This window comes from Phaethon aethereus (genome assembly GCF_964289735.1).
Source record: "Phaethon aethereus genome assembly, chromosome: 3".
NCBI lineage: Eukaryota > Metazoa > Chordata > Aves > Phaethontiformes > Phaethontidae > Phaethon > Phaethon aethereus.
The window spans coordinates 47,759,005-47,782,496 of NC_138576.1; the positions used below are offsets into that span (position 1 = coordinate 47,759,005).

General features: G+C 34.3%; 1 protein-coding gene across 1 annotated transcript in view; it reads right to left on the reverse strand.

Annotated features, from left to right (window-relative positions):
* Positions 1-23,492, reverse strand: part of ASCC3 (activating signal cointegrator 1 complex subunit 3) — a gene marked incomplete at its 3' end in the record, with an annotated part of 268,274 nt that overhangs the window by 70,483 nt on the left and 174,299 nt on the right. The window contains exons 17-27 of the mRNA XM_081998093.1: positions 19,323-19,487; positions 18,372-18,458; positions 15,910-16,086; positions 13,565-13,790; positions 9,944-10,098; positions 6,178-6,276; positions 5,572-5,740; positions 3,453-3,673; positions 1,974-2,059; positions 299-465; positions 18-163 (exon numbers count right to left, since the gene is read on the reverse strand). Coding sequence (XP_081854219.1) covers positions 18-163; positions 299-465; positions 1,974-2,059; positions 3,453-3,673; positions 5,572-5,740; positions 6,178-6,276; positions 9,944-10,098; positions 13,565-13,790; positions 15,910-16,086; positions 18,372-18,458; positions 19,323-19,487 — 1,698 coding nt within the window. The remainder of the gene's footprint in view (positions 1-17; positions 164-298; positions 466-1,973; positions 2,060-3,452; positions 3,674-5,571; positions 5,741-6,177; positions 6,277-9,943; positions 10,099-13,564; positions 13,791-15,909; positions 16,087-18,371; positions 18,459-19,322; positions 19,488-23,492) is intronic.

A 23,492-nucleotide genomic window follows, 5' to 3' on the forward strand; every position in this document is an offset into this window, starting at 1 on the left:
CGAAACATTTCTCATACCTGATTAATATTTAGCCAGTCAGCAAGGTCTCTGGCATTTGCTAACGCAGTGGATAAACCAACTACTCTTACAGGTTTCTCTGTGTGAGATGAGATGAAGTTTGTTCGAGACACGATAACTTCCAATACTGGGCCTCTCTCATCCCCTAGTATATGAAAAGGCCATTGAAAAACAGAAAAAGAAAAGGTTCAGATGTCACAAAGTATATTCACGTCATAAGTACCAGCACACTTCTTCAAATTTAGCAACAATTCTGATTAAAAACAACAAAACATCTCACCTAGCAGATGGATCTCATCTATGATAAGAATGGAAACTTTCTGAACATAGCTTCTGTTCTGCCAGCTCCTGCTGACACCATCCCACTTCTCTGGGGTAGTAACAATCAGGTCAGCTTGGGCAATAGCTCTCATATCAGGAGTCACATCTCCTGTCAACTCTACAACCCTGTAATCAAGAAAGGTAGTGGCTTGGCTTTACAAAGCTTTAGAACATCTTCCTGTTCAAGTACTACCTACTAAACATTAACTCTTAAATAGAGAAGAAACAAAATTAAACAAAGTCATTTTGTTTCTGGTCAAATACTTCTAACAGGATTTAAAAAAGTGTTTTAAGTAAATAAACCTGCCTCTTTGTTTTCCTAGAAAATACCATATAAATACCAAATATCATTCCTTAGCAAAACCATATAAAAAGAAGGTGGCAAATATGAGTCCCAAACCATCTATGGTTAATTCTTCAAAATGAAGATAATATAAGAATATTAGTATGATATAATGTGAACCCTAACATCCTGTCATAGCCAGGATGAAAGCTACCAAGTTGCTGCCTGCTGTTTTGTATAGATTTCTGGTTTGAGTAACGTGGCTAGATTGCAGTGTATCTGCATTTGTTGCTGAAGTTCCATTAAGACTTGAGCTGAAATTATCCTCAGGTCATTTTGGGAAAATTAGCAGAGTTTTTCCAATTCTTTGCCTTATTATCCTTCCAAATTCTACAAACAGCATTTGAGATGTTCCACCATTTTAGACTGAATATAATGGATTTTTGACATTTCTATGACACATTCTACATCCAGCGGAGCATCTAATAAAAATTCCTCAAAGTAATGTGTACCTTTAGTTCAAAATTTCAGTCACAAGTATAGAGTAAATTTCAAAAGGGAAATATTACCTGAAAATATTTTAAAATTATGAGGTAAATAATTTATCCTCACAGGCCATTAAAATAGAAAACAAACAAACAAAAAATTGTCAATTAATAAGTCAGTGCTATGATAATGGTGGGAATCTCACTGGTAATTTCATGTACAGAGAGTAGCACCTTTCTCTATTGAAACCTGTGGCTTTAACTTACAAAAAAAAGCTATATATAGGAAAGGAAAAGGCCCTAAATAATGCATCCTATGGATATAATTTTAAACACAAGAACCTATAATTTTGGAAAGCATCAACATGACTGAGACACCTTATATGACATAAAGTAATGGCTGAACTCCAACACCTGAGAAGATCAGCATGAAAGTAATATTACCAAGCAATAAAATTATATCTAATTTCTATAGGAAGGACAATATGTGAATACTAAGATACAGTTCGTGCAACTCCTATGAGTTCCTCATAGCTGAGGTTTCTAAAGAAAGCTTATTTTGGATTGCAATTTCAATTTCCAAGGATACTACAGAGAGAAATCTGAGCTTCACACTTGTTATCCTGGCAAGTAATGAGAATGAAAATAGCTGGGTATCAAAGTGTATCCCTTTTTTCGTTTTGATTTTGCTATCAACAGTCATTGTAGTGACAGCATTTTTTATTTTTTAAGTACTAGAAATCTGAAGGATAGTATACAATCAAAACCTATTTTGAAATACTCAAGAGTATTCCGTAGATTTTATTCATACTTGATGGGCTGTTCTTTTGCTTCTCATTTCTCTGATTAGGTAAGGAGAAACATACTTTTTACCAAGTTTTTCTTCAATCCTAACTTTCCAGTCCTCAATTCTTTCACGAACGAGTGCTTTTAAGGGTGCAATATACACTGCCTGCAAAAGAAAAGTCATAAAACCAGAAGTTAAACAAGGAACCTTTATTAGAGTATACCTACAATGAAAAAAATTATTTAATATTTTTGAGATTCGAACATACTCATTATCTATAAAATGATTAAAGACTGAGTTCCTTAAATTACCTATAACACAATTACCTTTAAAACAGACTTAACACTTGAAAATACTGCTTTGTTTCCTGAGCCATTAACAAGCAAATAAATTAAGAAAGAAAAAGAATAATTTATTGAAATGGAAGTATTTATCACACCATTTAATGTCAAGCTCTACATATAAATAATGCCGTATTTTGGCAGGACTATAAAATCTGCAACCTAACAGTCTAGAACAGAAATAATCAGAATTTCCAGCAAGCAATACCTTACCTGATTTCTAGTTATGTCATTGAATTATTAAAACATTACCAATTAAACTAAAAAGCTGGTTATTTTAAGCAAAAAGTCAAAATAATTTCCTCAAAGCAGCCTGCTGTGCTGGGGAGTATAGTCTGACATTTAGAACTTATATTTATTTACAGATTTATGGTTAAATATTCTGAAGCTTTTGAACATGAAGAAACTGCTACATGAAGAATTCACATACATTCTTTAAAATGTATAGTGAGTTTTTCAGTTTTATGAAAACCTAAAAGATATATTGCTTTGAGAATTGGCTATTTTGTAAGTTTGATAGATAATCTGAAAATGTCAGTTGAAGTGTCTTGTTTACTTCGCTCGGACTAACAAATTACATGAAGATATTGAAATTTCAAAGGTGAATAAGGGATTTATGTACATGATTTCTGTTAATTTCAAAGGTTATTCTTTGGTTAAACCTCACAGTGAGATACAAGTGTCTTTTCCAAAGACTTAAAAGCTAAAATGTGGTTAACTACGACAAGATGGCGAAGTCAAGATACATATATATATTGACTTTGAAAACAAACCCCCAAAAGCTGAGTTGTTCAGCTTTTAGGCAATTTAAGAAATAAAACACAGGGGCAAGTTGGAACAGAAAATTAGCTTCTAGTAATTAATTGCAACTTGTTTGTCTAAATAAGAGAGAGATTGAGCTAGTTGTATTCACATGGAGGGGAACTAATAGCTATAAAACAGTACTACTGCTAGTAGAAGGAAATTAAAGCAGGAAACGCAGGTAAGTCAGTCCAGCATGGCTGTACGTCATGGTTTTACATTTAACTGTAGTTGTACACTGATTAATATATAAAGTTGAAATAAAAGCATAATGTACAAAATTCAGTACCATTTTGTATCCAGACAGGTGTAAATTGGAGAAAGCAAAATTCAGTTTGCAATAGTCTTTTTCTAGGCTTTTCTATTGCTGAAAACATGCCTACACAAAACGATTCTAGTAAACCTATTTTACAAACCTTTGATGTGGGGTACTTGTTAAAAACTCTAAAGATGGCTAATTCAGCTGCAACAGTTTTTCCAGAACCTGTAGGCGCTCCAAGAAGAACATTACAGTCTGTGTGATAAAGTGTATGAAATATCTGGGTCTGGATAGGGTTGAAATGTGTGAATTTGTACAGGACTTCATATTCCCGATGTCCCAAGGCTGTGATAGGCAAAGGCTGAAGATCTAGAAGCTCTAAAACACAAAATAATCAGATGTGCATGAAAAGAGATGCCATGATGTAACATAGTATCTTTATCTTCATAATAAACTAACTAATACCTTAGTGGAAAACAACTGGAAATTGTTTTACTTAACATCTCATATGACACAGAGTCCACATTTGGGTCATTGTTAACTTCGATGAGGAATAATGAAAAGTTGATTTTATAGCTGTGAAGTATTTCTGCAAGTACTGCTGTTAGTATTCTATAGCTGTGAACCAGCCATTTGCATAAATTAGTCTTTTCCTTAAAGCTGTTTCCTTTTTACCCACTCATAGTAAGTTCTAAAATCACTGTATTAGATGATATGTGTGTCCAGCTTCTTATGATAGCAGAATGAGGAGTCGGAGGACAGCATAGTGTGTATATTTCAGACTCAAGGAAAAAGTCTATTAAAGAAGGAAGGACTCTTTGGAGTTTCTAAGTTGACGGAGTAATACAAATCAGATGAGTACAACTAAATTTTGCATCTAATCCTTTAAACATGTAATTAAAGACATAATCTTAATAAATAAACAAACAGCCTTTCAATATATGATTCTCAATATATCTTGAGGGCATCTGCTATCCAAACAATTAGAGATTGTGGAATTTGGAAGATGATATATATAACCAGATTGGATTTGGAATCCTACCAAATTAAGGAGACTGCAGTGATTCTGCTATGCAGATGCTTGCTTTGAAGTTTGGGTTTGTGTGTTTTTTTTTTGTGTGGCTGGAGGTCCCATTGTCTTTTCAGGGTGCTTCACATTAAGGTATGATATGGGAGTCATAAAATCTACTGAGGCAATGATGTCTAATATTCTTCACATGCTTTTCACTGATACCTTATGGCTGTTTTATCATTCCCACTGAAACTGTGATTTCTTGGGCTCTGTTGAGGAGAAAGAAGGTTTTTTGCCTAGCAGGGCCTCTACGTACTTCATTGTTGAGTGGGAACCAGATGGGAATTGAAATCAATTACCATAAATCCTAGAGGCTCCATAACTGGTGATGTGTAAATATCTTTCTGTTTCTTCTGAATAGTAGTCAGTGATCAGTCAATTAGATAAAAAGGTTACACATGCTTTTCCAGACAGTGTAGGTACAGTATAACAATAGCTAAACACTTCACAAACACATGTGAATTTATGCATGCCAAAGGACAACACCGTATGAGAACTGAATATTTCTGAAGGCACTCACTTCACAGACTGCTAGATGAGCCAAATGTAATTACAGTGGAAAGGTTTTACAATGACATCAGGCACAATGAATGTATAAAGCAATTTATGTATCCAGAAAAAAAGAAGCAAAACACAAACATATGCTTCTGTGCCAAGTGTTAAAAAAGAAGGGGGAGGGGAAGGCCATGACTTGATCAGCAGTGCTGAGTTGAAATGTGATGTTCAGTACTGTAAGAGTACTTGCTATGGTGAATTTATTTTAGTAAAAAGAGTAAAATGTTTCATATTTTCAAAATTTTAAGTGTTTTTTCTTTACCGAATGCCATTTATAATAAAACCATCCACTCTACGATTATTTTTAACCAGTCTAAAGGAAATGTAACACTGCCAAGCACTAAGACAAACTGTAACTGCTTAGTTTTAATGGCAGTTTCAATTTTCCTGTGGTTTATAGAGAACCTGGAATAACCAAAAGGCTGGTATTATGTTGAGATGAAATGAGCTACTTTTTGTTCAGGAATTTAAAATTTTAGAGAGCTTTAAAGTTAGTGAAGAAATGGGCTCAACAATGCAATATATCACAAAATGAAATTACATACACTTTTCTACGATGAAGCAGAGGTTAAGAGATTTATTGCACTATCATAAGGAAAATCGATATGAGCAAGATGAATGAGAACAAAATGATCAAATTTGAAGTTACCTGTGTGGGGTGGATGTCTCTCTGGAAGAATCAAATGTTGAAAATTTATGATACATACAGCCTCTGCTCCTAACCATCTATCAGATACAGCTCGAATGTAATATTGAGAAGGAAGAGGTTCAAAAATTGGGATTGTGAACACCAGCAGTTGAGGTTCTTTCGTAATGACCTAATGCAAACATGTAGAGAATAATTACTGCTCAGACAAATCAATAACTTGAAAAATCATAGTTTGCCTCACTTCCATAAACATTACCAACACAAAGCAGTAAAATATGTGTGCAACTCTATGTGCAAATTGTTCACATCTTTATAAAATATTTCGCCACTGGGAGTGGATTTTGTTTCCATGGACTTCAAAAGATAAAAATAAGGCTGGCTCTTCATCTTTTTCTTGAACAGACAAAACCATTACAGTCTTTTCTTTTTTCACCTGGAAATAAATGTCCCACCAAGAGGAGGAGAAAAAGGGACATAATCTGAAACTGAAAGCTGTGCTACTGATTTGAAAATCTGCTTAGGTCAAAATACTGTTTGACCTTACAAATCTGCATCTCACTAACTTTTTTTGTGTCTCGCTATGAGATTCTGAATAAAATCCATTACCTGTTTTTTTTGAATGATGAAGTACTCTGAATGATAAATGTGATCATTAGTAGGGTCTTCTACCCAAATCCACCAGGGCTCTCCAACAGTGCCATGTACCTTTAAGAGCAGAAAAGATAGCTTTGTTATTACTTGTAATGAGGTTCTCTAGATTTGCTGGGTATACCAGATATATTTCTAAATGATGTAGGCTTACAAAGGAATACAGAAATACAGAAATCAGAGGCAAGAGCAATATAACATTTCTAATTACGTCAGTCTGCTTAAAGATTATGTTTCAGTAAGAGTTTGCTTAAGGTACATGTAATATAAATGGACATGATACAAATGCTACTGAAGCTAATGCTTCAGCTGTTTAGACTGAACTCCCAGGGCTTCCTCTAGGCTCCTAAAAAAGGACTCCTGCTACTTTTTCCTCCTTTCATTTTTGTCTTTGGATTCTGTATAGGGGATTGTCTTTTGCTATCCACAGCTCATTTTTCAGTCAAAAACATTCAGGAAAAATTGGACACCAAATTGTGACATTCCTCTCTCCTCCTCTCTCTCTTCCCCTCTCCTCTAGAAAGATACAGTAAGTGGATTCAGAAGGCTGTAGATCTAGTCATTGCTGCAGGTGAAGTGAGAAGAACATAAATAGAGCTGTCTCTTGATGACCCTCATGCCATCTGGCAACACTTTATTCCATCCTAGATTTTTGTTTACTTTATTGCATATCCTATTTTGCAATGCCAGCCACAAATTGTAGCTAGGTGGGATGCTCAGTTAAGAATTTTTGTTTGTCAGAAAAAATGACTTGTGCCAATGTGCAAGAATTTTACTTATATCTAGGAAAAGAAGAAAAATGCATAGTAAGAGTATGGAAGACATACTATCAAATGAACACAGATTTCTTACATTTCTGATGAAGACTGTGATAAGGTACAAAACCAGTATGAAGATGCAAAAAAAGTTGGAATTATTCGTAAACTTTAGTTAATAGGAAAAAACACAAAGCGCATAGTAGCTTCTAATGGCAATTTTAATGCTACAGGAATCTAGTATTGATTATTTTCAGCATAATTCATTGTTGTATATGTGTTGGAAAACAGTCTGTACTGGCTTTTGAAGACAAAAACATGTACTAAGAATAGAACTAAGGTGCTTTTGTTTCTTTTTTAACACGGTTGCACAATAGATAAGTAGATGGACAGTAAAGACTGTTATTCCTTTTCTTTACATTCGAATTTCACTAGCAGCTTCACTGGGAACTGAAGCAGTGAAACTGAAAGGACACAGGTCACTGCAGGTGACATTTTGAAAAATTACAGTGAGACTTCATCAGGTTTTAGGAGAATTTAAGAGAGGAAAGAAGAATTAAGGAAGGCAATAAAGTTCAAAGCTCAGAAATTTTATTATCATCTGTAACAGCATCTCAGTTTGTAGAGTACTATGACAAAGCTGCATGGGGAAAGAAGGGCAACGTGGGAACAGGCAACGTAACACTCTACAGTAATGATTCTCAAGAAATCTGGGGAGCTCTTAAGAATTGACCCATACCTGTATTTTGGTCAACCATTGCCCTAAAACTGCATATCTGATATATGACTCCGCTAATTAATACTAGTTACATATTCTGTATTTCTGCTGGAGTTGTCCTGGCTGCAGTAAGGCTTACTTGCTCTGTCTGGGTATGCTTATAGTCCTTTTCTTCTAACAATAGAGTAGGAATTTTCCACAGGGATACGACTGACACACTTTTACTGAACTTAAGGACTCCCAGCACTGAAAACTGCAGCCATTAAAGATCAAGATGATGTCATATCTCGTAACTATCAAAACAGATCTTTTTCTTGTAAAGGCAAGTGCAAAATTTGTGATGAGATCATTCTAGAATTAAGTATCCAAGTAAAAGAACAGTCTTCAAACCACGAAATGTTAGCCAAGCAAGGTATTTCAGTTAACATGATATTTAAATTTTTATTATTCTGAGTTTATTTGCCTACTTCCATTCTCTGAATGGAATTTTTTGGCAGATAGTTTTTACCAATTACAGCTATACTTATAAGTCTCTATAGTCTTCTCCTGAATAGCTTAGCAAAATATTGTGTGAAGATGGAGAAGCAGTTTTGGAGTGTCCATGGTTGAATTTAAAAGACAGTTATTCATGTTTAGAGACTATTGAAATTTAACAGCTTTTTTTTGTTTATTTACTGTGATAGAGGTTTCATTTACTGAAGAAACAAGAAAATCAACAGCTACTTTACAAAAATAAAAAAAAGCAAAAAAAAAGTTTTCCAATTTTTGATGAGTACCAATATACAAATTCACACAAAAAGAGCTCCATAAGTTGAATTGATAAAATGATCATAATGTTTCTAAAGCAACCATTAGGAAAACTGTGTCAAGGGGTAATAGCAGAAAATAGATTTTTGCTGAAGTTTTGCTGTAACTTTAGAAGTTCATAATCAAAGTAAGAGAGTATAATTCTGTGTGGACCCCTTTTAAATTTGTGAAAATACAGAAGAACCTAGATTTTGTAGAAAAATCTAAAAATGGATTAAGAAATTGCTTTGTATTAAGATGTTTAATATGAAGAACAGTCATGTTTTTTTTTCTCTTTATTAGATTATATGTAAACTGGATGGAAGAGTGAATAACAAAACTTGTTTCAGTCCTAAAAAGTAATGCTTGTTTGCCTTCTGAAGTACTGCACATTAATAAGGCAGCAAAAAATAATTCATGTTACAATTCATGTTAGGAATCCATTCAAATATTACTGTAATAAATCCAGGTAGCAAACAAAATCTAACTTTCTATATTTTGATTGTTACTGTCCCATTCATAAGCTAACTTGTGAAACTTCCAGAAGAAAAGAAAAAGCCTTTAGGAAGGGAAAATAAATTCTAAAATCACCTAAATGTTTGTGGAGTAAAACTCTAATTTACTTGTGATTAAAGTAAATTTGTAATCTAGGGGATTTAAAAATTATTTTTAATAAAAGAACAGATACTTAATATCCACCTTTCAGAGTAATTTATCTTAAGTGCAAATCTCCTGTGCGTAAAAAAAAGAAAAATATGCTTGCCCATTGAGGTATCTGCCTTGTTTCTGTGGAAAGTTTCAGAAGCACCAGCGACAATACAATGCCCCCACGTGGACATTTGTATTTCATTTAGATTTATCTTAAATCTATTTCTAATGAACAGATTCTGAATCAAAGGGTGTGGGTATATCTAAATGTGCAACTACTACAACTCCTTTCATATAAATTTGCACCATAAAATACAGCTGAATATAATTCCAAACATATCTCAATTTTTTCTGTTCAGGTAAGTCCTAACACAAAAAAAAGGCACTGATGTGAATGTACATTTGTAAAGCCATAAAGAGCAGCAGAACTTGGCATACATGGTCGGTATTTCAAGGCTTTATTTCTTCATCTGACATTCATTCATAGTTCAGACAGCCTGTGTCTCCCTTTTTCTTGCTTCTCCTTTTTGGGCATATAACTCAAATCTGTGTGTGACTACTATTAATATTCAATATAAACACTTGCTTCAACATGTTAAAAAGAGCGCAATCCTGTAACAATTAATGGAAATAAAAAGATGATCTTTGGGTGCCTTCTTTTACAAGTCTTAAAGATCATTCCATTCCTATTATCAAATTTGCTTTTTAGGTAAAATAAGTATTTTTCTTCTTATCCTAACAGCTATGGACTCCCTGTGATCATCTCCTTTACTGAAGCTAAATTAATTTGTCCTTCCTCTATCTCCTTTTTTTTTACCTGATCGTTCCACGTGAAGTCAGGAGTGATGTTGAGACGAACCCGGAGTACTGTGCGGGTAATTGGCTGAATTGTTGCTTCCATTATGATGGAGGGGATTTGATGGACACACTGCTTTACCTTTAACCCAATCTTCACATGATGCAGCATATGACCTGCCAAGAAAACATTAGGTGTTACAAATTTGCATTTCCAGGAAAAATAATACAACTCCGGCTTTCAAATAGGCTTTTAGAGAGAAGTATTATTGCTTGCTTGTTTTGCTCTTAGGGGCGTAAATGTCTGACTCTCTTGACCTGGCATGTCTGAATATTTTGTAATACTTAACTTGAATTAGCAATTTAGAGCCTAGAAAAATCAGTATTAACCCCCCTGTTGGCTATAACTAAGGGGTTAAAATAACTATTAAGAATTCACACTGAAAACATATTATGTCAAGCTAGTTCCCTTTCCTTTACTGACTTTTTGACCAGGCTCTTACCAAGCCATACAGTTCTTTTTAGAGCATGAATGCTGACCTTTTACTTAATGAAGGGCACACATTTGAACTTCTACAGTTCCCGTGTAGTGATTCAAAGCAGACAGAACGCTTTTCATAAAACTGAATAAAGGTAGGTAATAGCTTAAAAAAGCACGCAACTAGTAAACATCTCACAGCAGCTCTGATCGTTCAGAATACTCCAGTGTGTAACTGAGACAGAGGAGGAACTAAATGTTGCAATGTTTTCTATTTTCTATCACAGTCATGGTAACAAAGGCAACAAAGTGATTATATTAATTAAAAAAATTTTCCTACTTGTATTTTACAGCTGCTATCTCTGTTTCCTTGCTTTTCATTTTAAATATAAAAGAAAGTATGTAGCGGTGATTTCTTTTTTCCCTGAAAAATATTGCAACTTCTAGCTTACTTAGGGAACGAAGATTGATTTATCACATTTTCACTGAAATTGCTTATATAATTATGTGGAGCATATTTTAAATTTTAATTGTAATGGTCATAAGTACTCACTGTTAAAAACTAGCTTACAAATGGCTACCGATATTTTCCAATATTGTTATGTGGTTCCTGTGCACACTTTCTCATTTAAAAAAAGAAAAAAAAAAGAAATCCCATCATTTGCATTATGTGCAAAGTGAAAAACGGATACAAACTTTTTCTCGCTATTGCACGAAATTTAGGAGCATAACATCCTGCAATTGCAAATTTTTTTATATTGATCCCGACCTTCCCCCTTCGTTTTTTTCTTATTTAAAAAACTAGCAGATTTTGCCTGACACAGGTGTTTATCTATACTCTGGAATAACAAATAAAGATATAAGCTTATGTAGGCAAGTACAATTTTTCATGCCAAAAATCACTGTCTGTATCATGATGTGTGAGGTGAACGTCTGTGTTTGTACAGGACAGCACTGAGGTTTTGTACCCTTATTTGCTAGGGGAAAATAAGGTTCCTTTCCCAATTTCTATAAAACATTAAAAAACTTTCTCCCCCCCGCCCTTTTTTAAAAATAGTTACCTTATGAGAAATTATCAATGGCATTTAAGAAATTTTAAAACCTTCTGAACAAAAGCTGACTCTTCAAGAAAATAGCTATGTTGAACTAAAGAAGAATAAATTCAGCTTATTCCACAATGATTGTCATCTTTATTCTGAAAAAAACAGGACTGCTTATCTCAGATAATACAGTTATTTCTTGGCTTTCTGGAAGCCCCATGGTTACACTGCAATAGCGCATAGATTGGTGTTGACCAATCCATGGTACACTGGAACTCAGGATCTCTGCACCCAACAAGCTCTTCATCCACTGGGTGAGCTGGCACCCACCTGATGCTTCTATCTCTCCCTAGGCCATGGACTGAGTTAGTCAGGTGGCTCCTATCTTTTTTTATTCCGAGGTCACAACATTTAAAAAGGAAGAAATGCTAAGACTGAAACTAGTCCCATTGAATCAGAGAACAAGGCGGCACCTGGAAGCTGTGCCTTTTCTCATTTCAACATGGCTTTGAATTCAAATGAAAGTAAGGTGGCTGTCAGGCAAGCACTTCCTTCACACCCTTGGTGTCAGAAAGAAAGGCTAGACAGGAAGAAGTATGCCTAGTAACAGTACTTCACAGAGATGCCCACATCAACTTGCTTTGATGTTTATAAGGCTGAAGAACATGAAACACCACCACATGTAGTCAGCAATGACCTATATTCACAGTCAAATCCCAGGTGTCATCTACTTTCAAACTAAGTTAATATAAAACAAAATTTTATAGGTATATATTGATAGATTTCCATCTTGTCAATACTTGTCCCACTATGTTGAAAGAAGCAAAACTGGTTTTGTATTTTAATACACATTTTCTTGCTTCTCCAAGGGCAGGTATGGGGAGAAAGAAGCACAAAAAAGAAAGGGAAAAAAGCACTAATACAATTAATGAAAAAGAATATTAAGTATTAAAAACACTGCACAAATACACAACAAATTAACAAATCTGAATAAAGAAGTGATATAACGCTTCTGAATAGAAAAGGATAATGCTAGCACTCAAATAAAATGTTATATTTTTAATACATTTAAAATTACTATATATTACAATGCACATTTAAAGTAAGCTTTTAAAATTTTCTCATAGTCCTTTGCTTAACTTATTAAATAAAAATATAGACTCTAATTCTGTAAACTTTTACATATTTATTCAACTTTTTCCAATCTAAATTAGGCATGTAACAAAGCTTCCTAAGTTAGGAATGTAGTTCTCTTGTCAAATGAGAGACATACCACATCAGAGGTCGTAACTTTTTAAAAGCAGTGAATATGAATTGTATTTTTATTGTAAAATTAGATTTTTAAAAGCATGACAGTTTGCTTCTCAACAACTTATCAAGAACAGGTGCAAAGAAAGCCCAAATAAGAAAAAATACACTAAGATAGGAAAAAGAAATACATTACAAGGAAATTTTTTTTCAACTTCAACCAGCTGCCACACAGTTTATGCACAACAGTTTATACACACATACTAGAAATTGTCATTATGTCTATCAGTAGGCTTGTGGATTTTCTCATTATTGAAGTGTCAAATCCTTTAAAAAATTCCATTAAGGTTTTGCTGCAATGACACCAGTGACAATGAATTCTCCACGTTCAATGAAAATTAATGCAGTATTTCAGAAGCAGGCCATTTACTGACAGTGTACCAGGACATAATAATCTGCGTTTATTCTTTTTCACGTTAATAGTATTTCAATAAAAAAAAAAAGCCATATTTTCCCAACTGACAGAAATAAACAGATGCGTTTTATAGTAGTGTATTACGTAATGTGAGCAAGAAGGGAAGCACAGGTCAACATAAATATGCTTACATAGACGTACATGTAGATACATATCAACATACATCTCCATTCCGTATGTGTTCTGGGCTTGGCAGGATGTTGGCTAGCCTCAAAGCTGTGCCATATTACAAGCTGTGGAGGCTGAATAAACCTTCTTTACTGGACAGACCATAATACCATATTCATGTGTCTACATGGCTTCCTGACCAGAGTGGGTATATTAATGAATAGCTCAGATTTAGTTCTAACTTGCCCATTGATTGCTAATAGTTTAAGCAGATCAGCATTGCTGATTTCTCACCTATTTCATCTTTTCTCATGTCCTTCATCTTGTCTATAGTGAGATTCTTCTCTTCCAACTTTGAGAGGACTGATGGTGGTAACACTGAGAACTGTCTCAAAGGGCTAACCCAGCCCCACAGCCGCTTGTCAATGACTTTGCTGAGATTCAGTAGTCGATATGTCATTGCAGGCCAACGTTTCCTAAGGGCAATCTCAAAAAGAGCCCGAACAATACGAGCTGCATTCTGGAGAGTGAAAAAAAAGCAAAAATGTTGTAATTCTCTCAAGTATTCTTTGTAAAATGAAAAGGATCCCATAGACTCATCTTTGACAAACCATAACAATAGATTTTTCTTTTCAAACTTATTTCAAACATTCATGAAGACTATTTTTTCCATCACTGTCTAGTAGCAGAACTACCTCACGATTGCCTACAGAAATTATGAAAAGAAACATGTGCAACTAATTAAAGTTGTAGTGGCAGGTCTGCCGTAGAATTTCGAATGCAGTTATGCTAACATTAGTTTAAATTTATTGTCCCAATCACTTCTGAAACAAATTCACTTAGCGTACTTAGTATCTTCCTCCTTCTCTCCCCGTATAATATACACCTGTGACTCAGCTTATATTGAAATTCAAGTTTTAATTTTTCACTTCAGTTGTGCTTCCATAATAGCATCCCATTTTACATTGCATTTCACATTTGCACGGAAGTTTATCAGTATTGACTTTTTTTTAATGTGTTACTATCTTCTGAGACTATTTTACAACCAAACTGTATAAATCTGCTTTGGACTTAGAAAATCAATTATTACCATAAGCTTGAAATGAGGTCAGTCTTTTCCTGAAAACATAAGTTATGATATTCCTTTCATAAACTTATCAAGCTGTATTATGAAGTTGTGCATTTTTGGTGAGGGTTTTTTTGTGTTCCCCGTCCCCCCCTGGTACTATGCCTGGATTAGTAATTCTGTTCTTGATTCATTCAATAGAATACAATCATTTTCTACTGGCTCTGCAATGCCAACAGGAATAAAAAAAGAGAATATTATTTGGTCGTGATAGGAAGCATATGTTACTAAAGAAGCACACTTCTTTTACTTAGAAAGGATGAACGATTTTCTTAATAGTCACTATTCAATTAAAAAAATTCACAATTTTTAGCAATGGTTCCACATGCACAATTTATGAAGATCTGAGAAGACCATGTTGCCTCACTAAAAATGCTATAATTGAGACAAATAAAAGCAATTGTCTTGAAAGCAAAGATTAAAAGAATCATACTGAAAATGGTCTTGTACCATAATTTTTATGATATGCATAATGATTTCAGAATTTTCTCATTTGTACCCATACACGCTGTGAAACGTAAACACTTCTGAAGAACATAATGTTAGTAGGAAAATCTTGCTGAAGAATATGCATCCTTTTGAATATTTAACTCTCATCTCTAGCACCAACTAAACGCAATTTTACAATCAATTCTTTCCAAAATGGCTTTGTAAGGATGAGATAAAAATGATTCAATGCAACATGCTGCTGACTGTTAGGGGAAAAAAAAAAGAAAAAGAAAAAGAAAAAAAAAGAGAGTGACTGGCTAAAAGGCAAAGCTTTATAATCTATTTTATACATTCGTTGTTGTTGCGTATCTGGGATTGTCTACGGGCATTTTGTCACTTTGAGTTCTTTGGGATCCAGAATTCTAAACTTTCAACACACCTTTCTTTCTAAGACGGGCTCTAGCTGTGTAAGCAAGCAGTTCTGTGTCACAGACTTGCAGTTCTCTTATTATTCTATGTAATAACTAAACATGCTGCATAACTATCAACCATTCAGGTGTCAAATAAAGCCAACAAACAAATATATAGATTGATATGTAAATTTGCATGATTATGCCTAACAATAAAATTGTAATAGCACATCTTTCTTGTGTAAACCAAGGTATGTGAATAAAACAACTTATGTTTTCCAGAACAAACTATAAAAGTATACAAAACATAAAAATACATTGCAGCAGTTTTCGAGATTTAGTAGAAAACCCAGTGAGTTAAAAATAAAATTTCTATGCAATCACAGTTAGAAATACCAAATATAATAAGACTACAGGGGTAATAGGAACAAAAAGGACGTTCATAATTAACAAAAAATACAATAGCCTCCCCAGATAGGCTTTTGCAAATCTTTCCTACTTAAATATTATACCACACATGCACGCACACACACAAGGCTCTGATTTTCAAATCAATTTGCATAAAAATGTACAAAAAAAGTTGCAGATCAAGGCCTAATTATAGAATTGTAAACATTTGGGAGAATGAAAACAGCAGAAGACAGTAACAGATATGTAAAAAGTACTATTTTTACCTGTGCAACATACGCAGAATCTGAAATAAGGGAGAAGCTGTCCATCTCCCCTCTGCTAATATATGTTTGAAGGAGGATATTAATTTTTCCATAATTGTTTTCCACACCTCCTGGAGTAGGAAGTTCACAGAAATCATTCAGTAAGGTATCCAGCTCTTCTATTTCTTCTTCTCTTACCTAAACCACAATTATAAATTATGAAGAGGCTGGAGCAATTTGATAAAAATTTTTACACTAAAATCAAATTTTCCTTGTAACATAGTTACATTATTTTAAAATGGTGTCTCTAGTTTTAAGGAAAAAAGAAAAGGAAAAAAAGCAGCAAACCTACATCTTCCACAATGCAGCTAATAGACCATAATTGAAACTATCTTAATAGTGACACAATTACATTTTATTATTCATCACCATCTATTAAGATTGCCATTGACATACAAAAATTTGATATGCCACAAAAATTGAATCTTCTGACCCTACCGTCCTTCATCTGATGAGATTTCATTTTTTATTTGACCAGAGTGAAACCTCTGTCCATCTGGATTAGGGCAATCTTGAATTAACATTAAATGTACTCATTATAGTTACATAGTTTGCATGTGGCATAATAAATTTTTAACTCAAAGCTGTGAAGTACTATGATTCATGATATTAAAATTTTCACTGTTAATAAGATTAAGTCTTAATATGAGTAAAGAAATATTAATATCTATGGTTTGAATAATGCATAACATTTCACATTCTAACTGATGACCCTTACATGGCAAAACCAGCATAAATCTACATATTCTTTGATTTACTGATAGTCTGTTAGTGTAAAACTTATTTAAAGAGGGTAAATGTTTGGTCCCTGCAGGGAACCAGCTGAAAGTAATTTTCATTTGGACCTGACTACCTGACATACAAAAGACCCTAAGACAATTGGGTTAAATCCCCAACTATCCAGCCACTGGTCGTACAGGAAAGAAAAAGATGAAGGACACAGCCATCACAGATGACTCCAGTGTCAGGGGAATATTATGCTCTGCTGACAACAACATTTTTAATTTTTTTTCTGTTCTTGCATAGCACAGTACAGGTCAAACCCAGATCTGCGTTTCAGCTACTGGCAACTTACCTATCTCAAAATACAGAATTTTTAAAGGCATTATGGAGACATGATTCATATTAACAAAAGTGTGAATATCAGTTTCCTAGTTTTAACATTCAGAGCTGCATAGCAAATTAATCACAAAAAACCTGGAATGATGGTGCACTGATGCCATACCATACAAATCTGAGAAAGCAAACTAGAAAAACTATGCTTTAGTCAAGAAGCATCACTACTAACTTTATTACAAATATAGAAACATATCAGATTATATTTTCCATATGCTTTCCTTTTAAATATTCAATTACACTAAATTTAGACCTAGCAAAGCAATATCACTATCATAAAAAAACTCTTCTAGCTTGGAAAATGTTGCATGTATCACTGTGAAATCTCACTGCTTATTATCTTCTATAATAGAAGATATATCTTAAAAGATATATCTGCAAAATAGAATTTCTCCATTAGATAAAGAGATCGCAATAGTCAGACAATGTGTGCAAATATGTAAATATGTAGATGGTGAGGGATTCACACTGTCAGTTCACAGAGCCAGGCGAATGAGAGCCAACTCTGACCTTAAAGTCGTATAATTGTGAAAAAATGGCAACGAGCCCGAGCTAATAAACCCTGTGGAGTTTGGCTCACACCTCTATGAGATGGAAGCATGGGCATACAAGCTCATGCCAGCTTGCAATGTATTGCTTTGTGTCCTACCCACACAGGATGCAAAAAGAGAGGTTAGAATTGAACTGAATACAATAGTACAGTTATCTTCTAGCCTGCACAACAAAATGTGTTACAATAACTTTCTAGATTTCAAAATTGAAAATAATTTATCAGTTTATAAATTATATAAATTTATAATTTATCACTTTTGATAAAGTGATAAATTTATCAAATTGATAAGTTGATAAATGTATCAATTTATCATTCTGCTAATTTAATATTGTACCGGAGTTAACTTCACTGAGTCCTATCTCATTTCTGATAGTGCAAATTGTTCAGGGAGACATCTAATAATGGTTTAAACTTGAAACAGAAAACTGTCTCATTCCTGGGTTCACCATTCCAATGGACACTTATCTTCACCTGTTAATAATTGAGGAGCTGAAAAGTTCTTAAAAGCATTTAAAAGGAATTCTCAGAGGTCCATAACTAGTTATTAAATGTGCACTATAGTTCAAGCTGAACTACATACAAATTTGCGTGAGAGCATATATAGTTCTTGGTAATTATGCCTACTTAGAAAACATTTTATAATGGTGCTTAATATTTAACAAAACTTGGGTCTATAGACACTATTTATGGAGTGAGTACTACAGAAGCATAGAGTTCTAAGACATAGTCTTTGTATGAAAGGATACAACTTTACCTTTATCTGCTCAAATTCTTCAGCTTTTGATACTATAGCAAGAATATCGCCTTCTGTTTTATGAGCATCAAACAATTCATTGAAAGTCTATTAAAAATAAAATTAATTGATTTAGGACTGAAAATAAAAATATACATATAGCACAAAAAAAAGAAATATTAACTGAGATTTTTAAAAGGCATATAAGATTAAAATGTAAGTAAGTTATTGGAAGACCAGAGTGATACAATTTGAACAGGAACAATTTCCAGAATGACTTTCCGTCACTTTCAGAAAAACAGTCCCTCTAAACTTGGGCACCCCAAAATAGAGAGACATGCAATCTACAGCCATTCCAAAAAAAGTCTAGGATATATTTGATTGAAAAAATCTGTAAGACCAATCATATATAGTGATAGTAAACAGTTAAAAATGATTAATGCTGAGTCTTCAGCTTTTGTTCAAGAAAAAGACCTATTTCCTAAAAAAGAAAGGTTTTAAGATGAATGTGTATGTCAAATCAAGCTTCCAATACTAGTAAAGTTTTGTACAAATGCCTCTTCCTTGTTTATAATACAATCTGATTATAGTGCCAAAGTTGTTTAAGGTTGTCAATCTAATAGGATTTTCATGCAGAAGAACTTTTCTATTACCAGACTCTATACTTTGAATGTACTACTATATACCAACGGTTGCACATGCTGTTATCAAAATGTTTCTTATAATCCACCTAAAAGAAGGCAGATACTACAGAAATTTCAAATCTCACTTCACACCAAGTCTAATTTTTCACTATTGCTTTATACTTAGTTTCTTTCTTTTCCTCTCTATTCCCTCTCTCCCCATTTCCGTAAATATGATTTGAAAATATATTGAGCAAATCAGCTACATATTCTGTAATATCTTACAACTATTTTAGGTATAGGTTCAAAAAGAAGAAAAAACCCCCAGAAATAGAACATCATATTTTACCTCTATAGTATTGTATTTAATATAGTAGTGGCTGGCAGTTCTGCCTAAATCTGTTGAAGAAAAAAAGCCAGTTCGTTCTTCAAAGCGAATCATGCGGGCTTTGTCCAGTTTTCTGCCGACTTCAATTACCAATTGTTCTCTGTGCTTTTCTAGACCTGGATCCATCTAGACATGAAACACACACATTTATTTGTTTACAAGAAAAAATAAGTGTTAAATAATTTTATTGAGATAACCCAGTTTTACAAAGACAGAAATCAAGTAAGAGGAAGGTACAGTTATTAAGTCAAGGTTTTCTTGAGATGTCACTAATAACAGTTACATTGACATTATTGACCAAAAACTGCCTGTACAGTACAAAACAATCAGAATAGTATTTCTAAAAGAATGCTTCGAAACTATCAATACAATGTAGACTAATATTTCTTATGAAACAGTAGCATGATTAAGAAATAGATTTACATTGAAGTTTTTGAAAGAAATTTTAATGATACATTCTTCATGAAATTATCATTACCGTATCACTTCACAAAAACATGACATCTTATGGTATCTTTGATTTAAAAATGGCTGAACATATACCTTGCCTGGGTATTTGACATGAGCATGGCTTTAATTGTATCCCAAACAGAATAAACTTCAGATTGGATGGCTGAAATGTTTACTAGCAAAAAACCTCTAAAGTACTCAGAAGAGTTGGGTATGTCAGGTGGAATATTCTAATTATTGAGTTATAGACATACCATATAAACATTCATGTTAAAAGCACACAACGAGCTTGGTGTGCCCAACACCACTTCTATTCCTATCAAAGTGCAGGAACTTGGACATTTTGTCCAAGTAATAATGTACATTATCTCATTAGTACAGATAAGGCTGTGCAAAACTGCCATCTGAGTGGGACTGCTGTATAATTGTGTGTTTTCACATCATGCACATCTGCATACCCAGACTGATGGGGATGGGTGAGAAGGGATACACAGTCGTGTTAACCCTCTGGTATGTGTGCACCTGAGATATGGTTCCAATTACACAAGCAATGATTAGTCACAAAAAAAAAAAGACGGAAACTCTGTTCTAGTCCACAGGCAGCATTCTTACTTCAGGGCTTGTATAGTTCAGATTTCCTACAGAGTAAGTCATACCAGCCCTCTTGGTAAACCTGCACCAGAGATATATGACCAAGACTGCAAAAAGGAGCAGGCTTTAAGAATTGCTATGCCTTGGTTTGCTCTGGTTTTCCCTAGGCCAGGATTCAGTTTCATCTTTGCGCCGAAGTGCTTCATCTCATGTTCAGTGAAGCTGCAGACGAACACAGCCATCTCCACAAAGCAGCTGCAGGACCAGTTCCTAATACTCCCTGTCTTTGCCAGTTACTCTGAAGCTGTTTCTCCTTAGTTATGGCTTGCCTTAGTTTCAAGTCAAAAGCTAAGATGACAAAGGTCTAGAGTGCTTTTCTCAATAGAAGTCATGCATTAAGGTCAGATTTCAGAGCAGAGGTGGTCAAAAAAACCCCCATGATCAGGATGCCAGATGTTCAAAATGTAAAGAGGGGGTTAAAATTAAAAAAAAAATCAAAATGCTTCTCTACTCCTTTGACAGCCCAAATTACCTGCCAATCTTTTGCCTTACATACAGAAAAGTTAAAGCTGTAACAGTAGACTAACATTTTTTACAAATACAGAGGTTTTAACTTTAAAGGAAAGGTCACCAACATGAAAAGGCTGTGAAACAATATTCCAGTCTAGAGAATCCATGGTTAGCACTCTTCTTGTTGAACTTGCGTAATTAGAAATCCCACAGAGTAAAAGATCCAGCCTGGAACAGCTTTAAGCCATACTCTTAAAAACAAGCCTTGGCACATCCACAGCAAGAAACCGAGCAGTTCTGGAGTATACATATGGAAATTTAAGAATGCATGATAAAGTATATTACTGTTCAAATTGTTTTCTCAAGCTAACTGAGAGAAGTGTTGGGGATAAGCTCTTTTACAGATGTTCTAAACATAAACATATAACTTATGGATAAAAAGCTTTGCTTAACTGTGGGAACACCAAAGAGTGGAACCAAAAAGAGGTTACCTTAAAAAAAAAAAAAAAGCCACCTTTCCTTTGGAACCCTAAAAGGATAATGCCTGTAATTCATACCACAAGGCTTCACTAATCTGACACTCACATTTGCTCCACTTTTTCCTTCCACTCTTTGTCTCTTCTTCCTGCTTATTGTAAATTTCGGCCATTTTCCTCACTCAGTAAAAGGCACTAGGGGCACTTCTGGCAAACAACTTGAAAAGTCACAAATCGAAGCAGCGGGCCTGGAGTAGCCTACTCCTGGACACAGCCCAGAAACAGGCTAGGTGGGTAACTAATAATATCCTAGAGACAACATGTGGGGTGCAGAACATGTCAGTGCATGGCAGGTGCACGCTCACTCTGGTCTCCCTGTGCAGTACAACACACCCCTTTTGTGCGGACAGGCTGCACCTTTTGTGCCCTAAAGTAATTACTGGATGTGGTGAGTGCCTGTGGAAATGGAAAGAATGAGTTTGCATCTTCTCAGCCCCACCGAGCACCTGGGAAGAGTGTGACCCACGATGGTTATGCAGATATATGGATTCTGAATGGGTAACACTGGCTGTCAGCCAAAACAAAGATAGCAATTGGCACGCTGCAACATTACTGAGAAACAATAAGATACCAATTATGAAAATTGGATACCTATAACCAGAACAGAAGGAATAGAACGGCCTAAGTGAGCAAATCTGTGGTTATGCCCACATCTGGCACAATACCATCCGTTATAGCTATAACACATTAGCTTTGAAGCTTAAAACTAGAAAATAAGGGGATTGGCATTGGGTTCGCTCCTACATGAATGAATAACACTTCAAATTGATATAATTTGTTACTGCCTTAACACAAAAATAGGAATGTCTATTTTTAGCACATCAAATCAGAAGGGGTAGAAAGGAGGTTACTGGCAGGAAAAGACAAGTGCTGGCAATCTCCACTTTCTCACTAGCTGAATAAAACCACAAAAGTAAGGGGAGGGTGAGCAACTCTTGTACATTATTTTTTAAATTTATAAAATAATATTTCTGTTAGTGTTTATTACCTTTTTTCCACCAGTTATTACCACCATGGTTGCATTTGTTTTAATCTAGAATTTGTTTATAACACTGGTTGAAAATAACTGATTAAAAAAAGAGGAGGAATTTATAGGAATGGGACAACAACATTCTTCTCACTAGCAAAGCAATTTTTGCTTTTCATTTATCTATGACTTTGTGATTAGTGTTATATAGTTTTATATTAACATATGGTAATGTACTGTAAGGCTTTTTATAGAAAACAGATTTGAGATGACCAAAGATCTAAAGGTATCTGCAGAAGCTTGCTTAAACAATAGTCTACCCACTTCCACTGCAACTTCCACTACCAGACACAAAAGCTATACAAAAAATATCTCCCGACATATATCTCTCCATTTCGCAATGACTGAAACAACTGCTGCTCACAATATCATGACAAATTATGAAGTCACAGCTTCAGAACATGTGAAATAAACTGCAGTTACAATACACTTCTGAGTTTCACCTGCATTAGTCTCAATCACCCATGTTCAAACTATGCTAAATTAAATGCTTATAAACAGCTTAACATTAAAAGTAATAACATTTACATAATATGTAAACTTTAAAGCTTCATAAAAATTACAGATAATAAAAAAACTTTATGTAACTGCTCTGATTTACATCACTGCATGGAGCACTTCTAAATAAACAAAAATGGTCAAAATAAACACATTAAAAAAAAATCTTATGATTACCAAATATACAAGACAACCCCCCCATCCAATTAAAAATGTCATTTTATAATTTTTAAGATTTCATGGGATGAAACATTCTAAAACAAAAGCTGATGGAAGTAGGAGGGAAGCAGCAACCCGAGAATGCTTTATTTTATCATTTATATCTAGCCTACAATACTGAAACACTGACAATAGGCTAAGTTACAGTAACTGGATGATAAGAATGAATGTTGTCCTTTGGAGCGTAACGTGGCCAGTTAAAATATATTTTTATGTGAACAGAAGGCGCCTCTTAATTTAGTGTTAAAAATACTCTGCTACAGAAAATATCTTTTTCTAAGCACTTTAAAAGAATTGCTG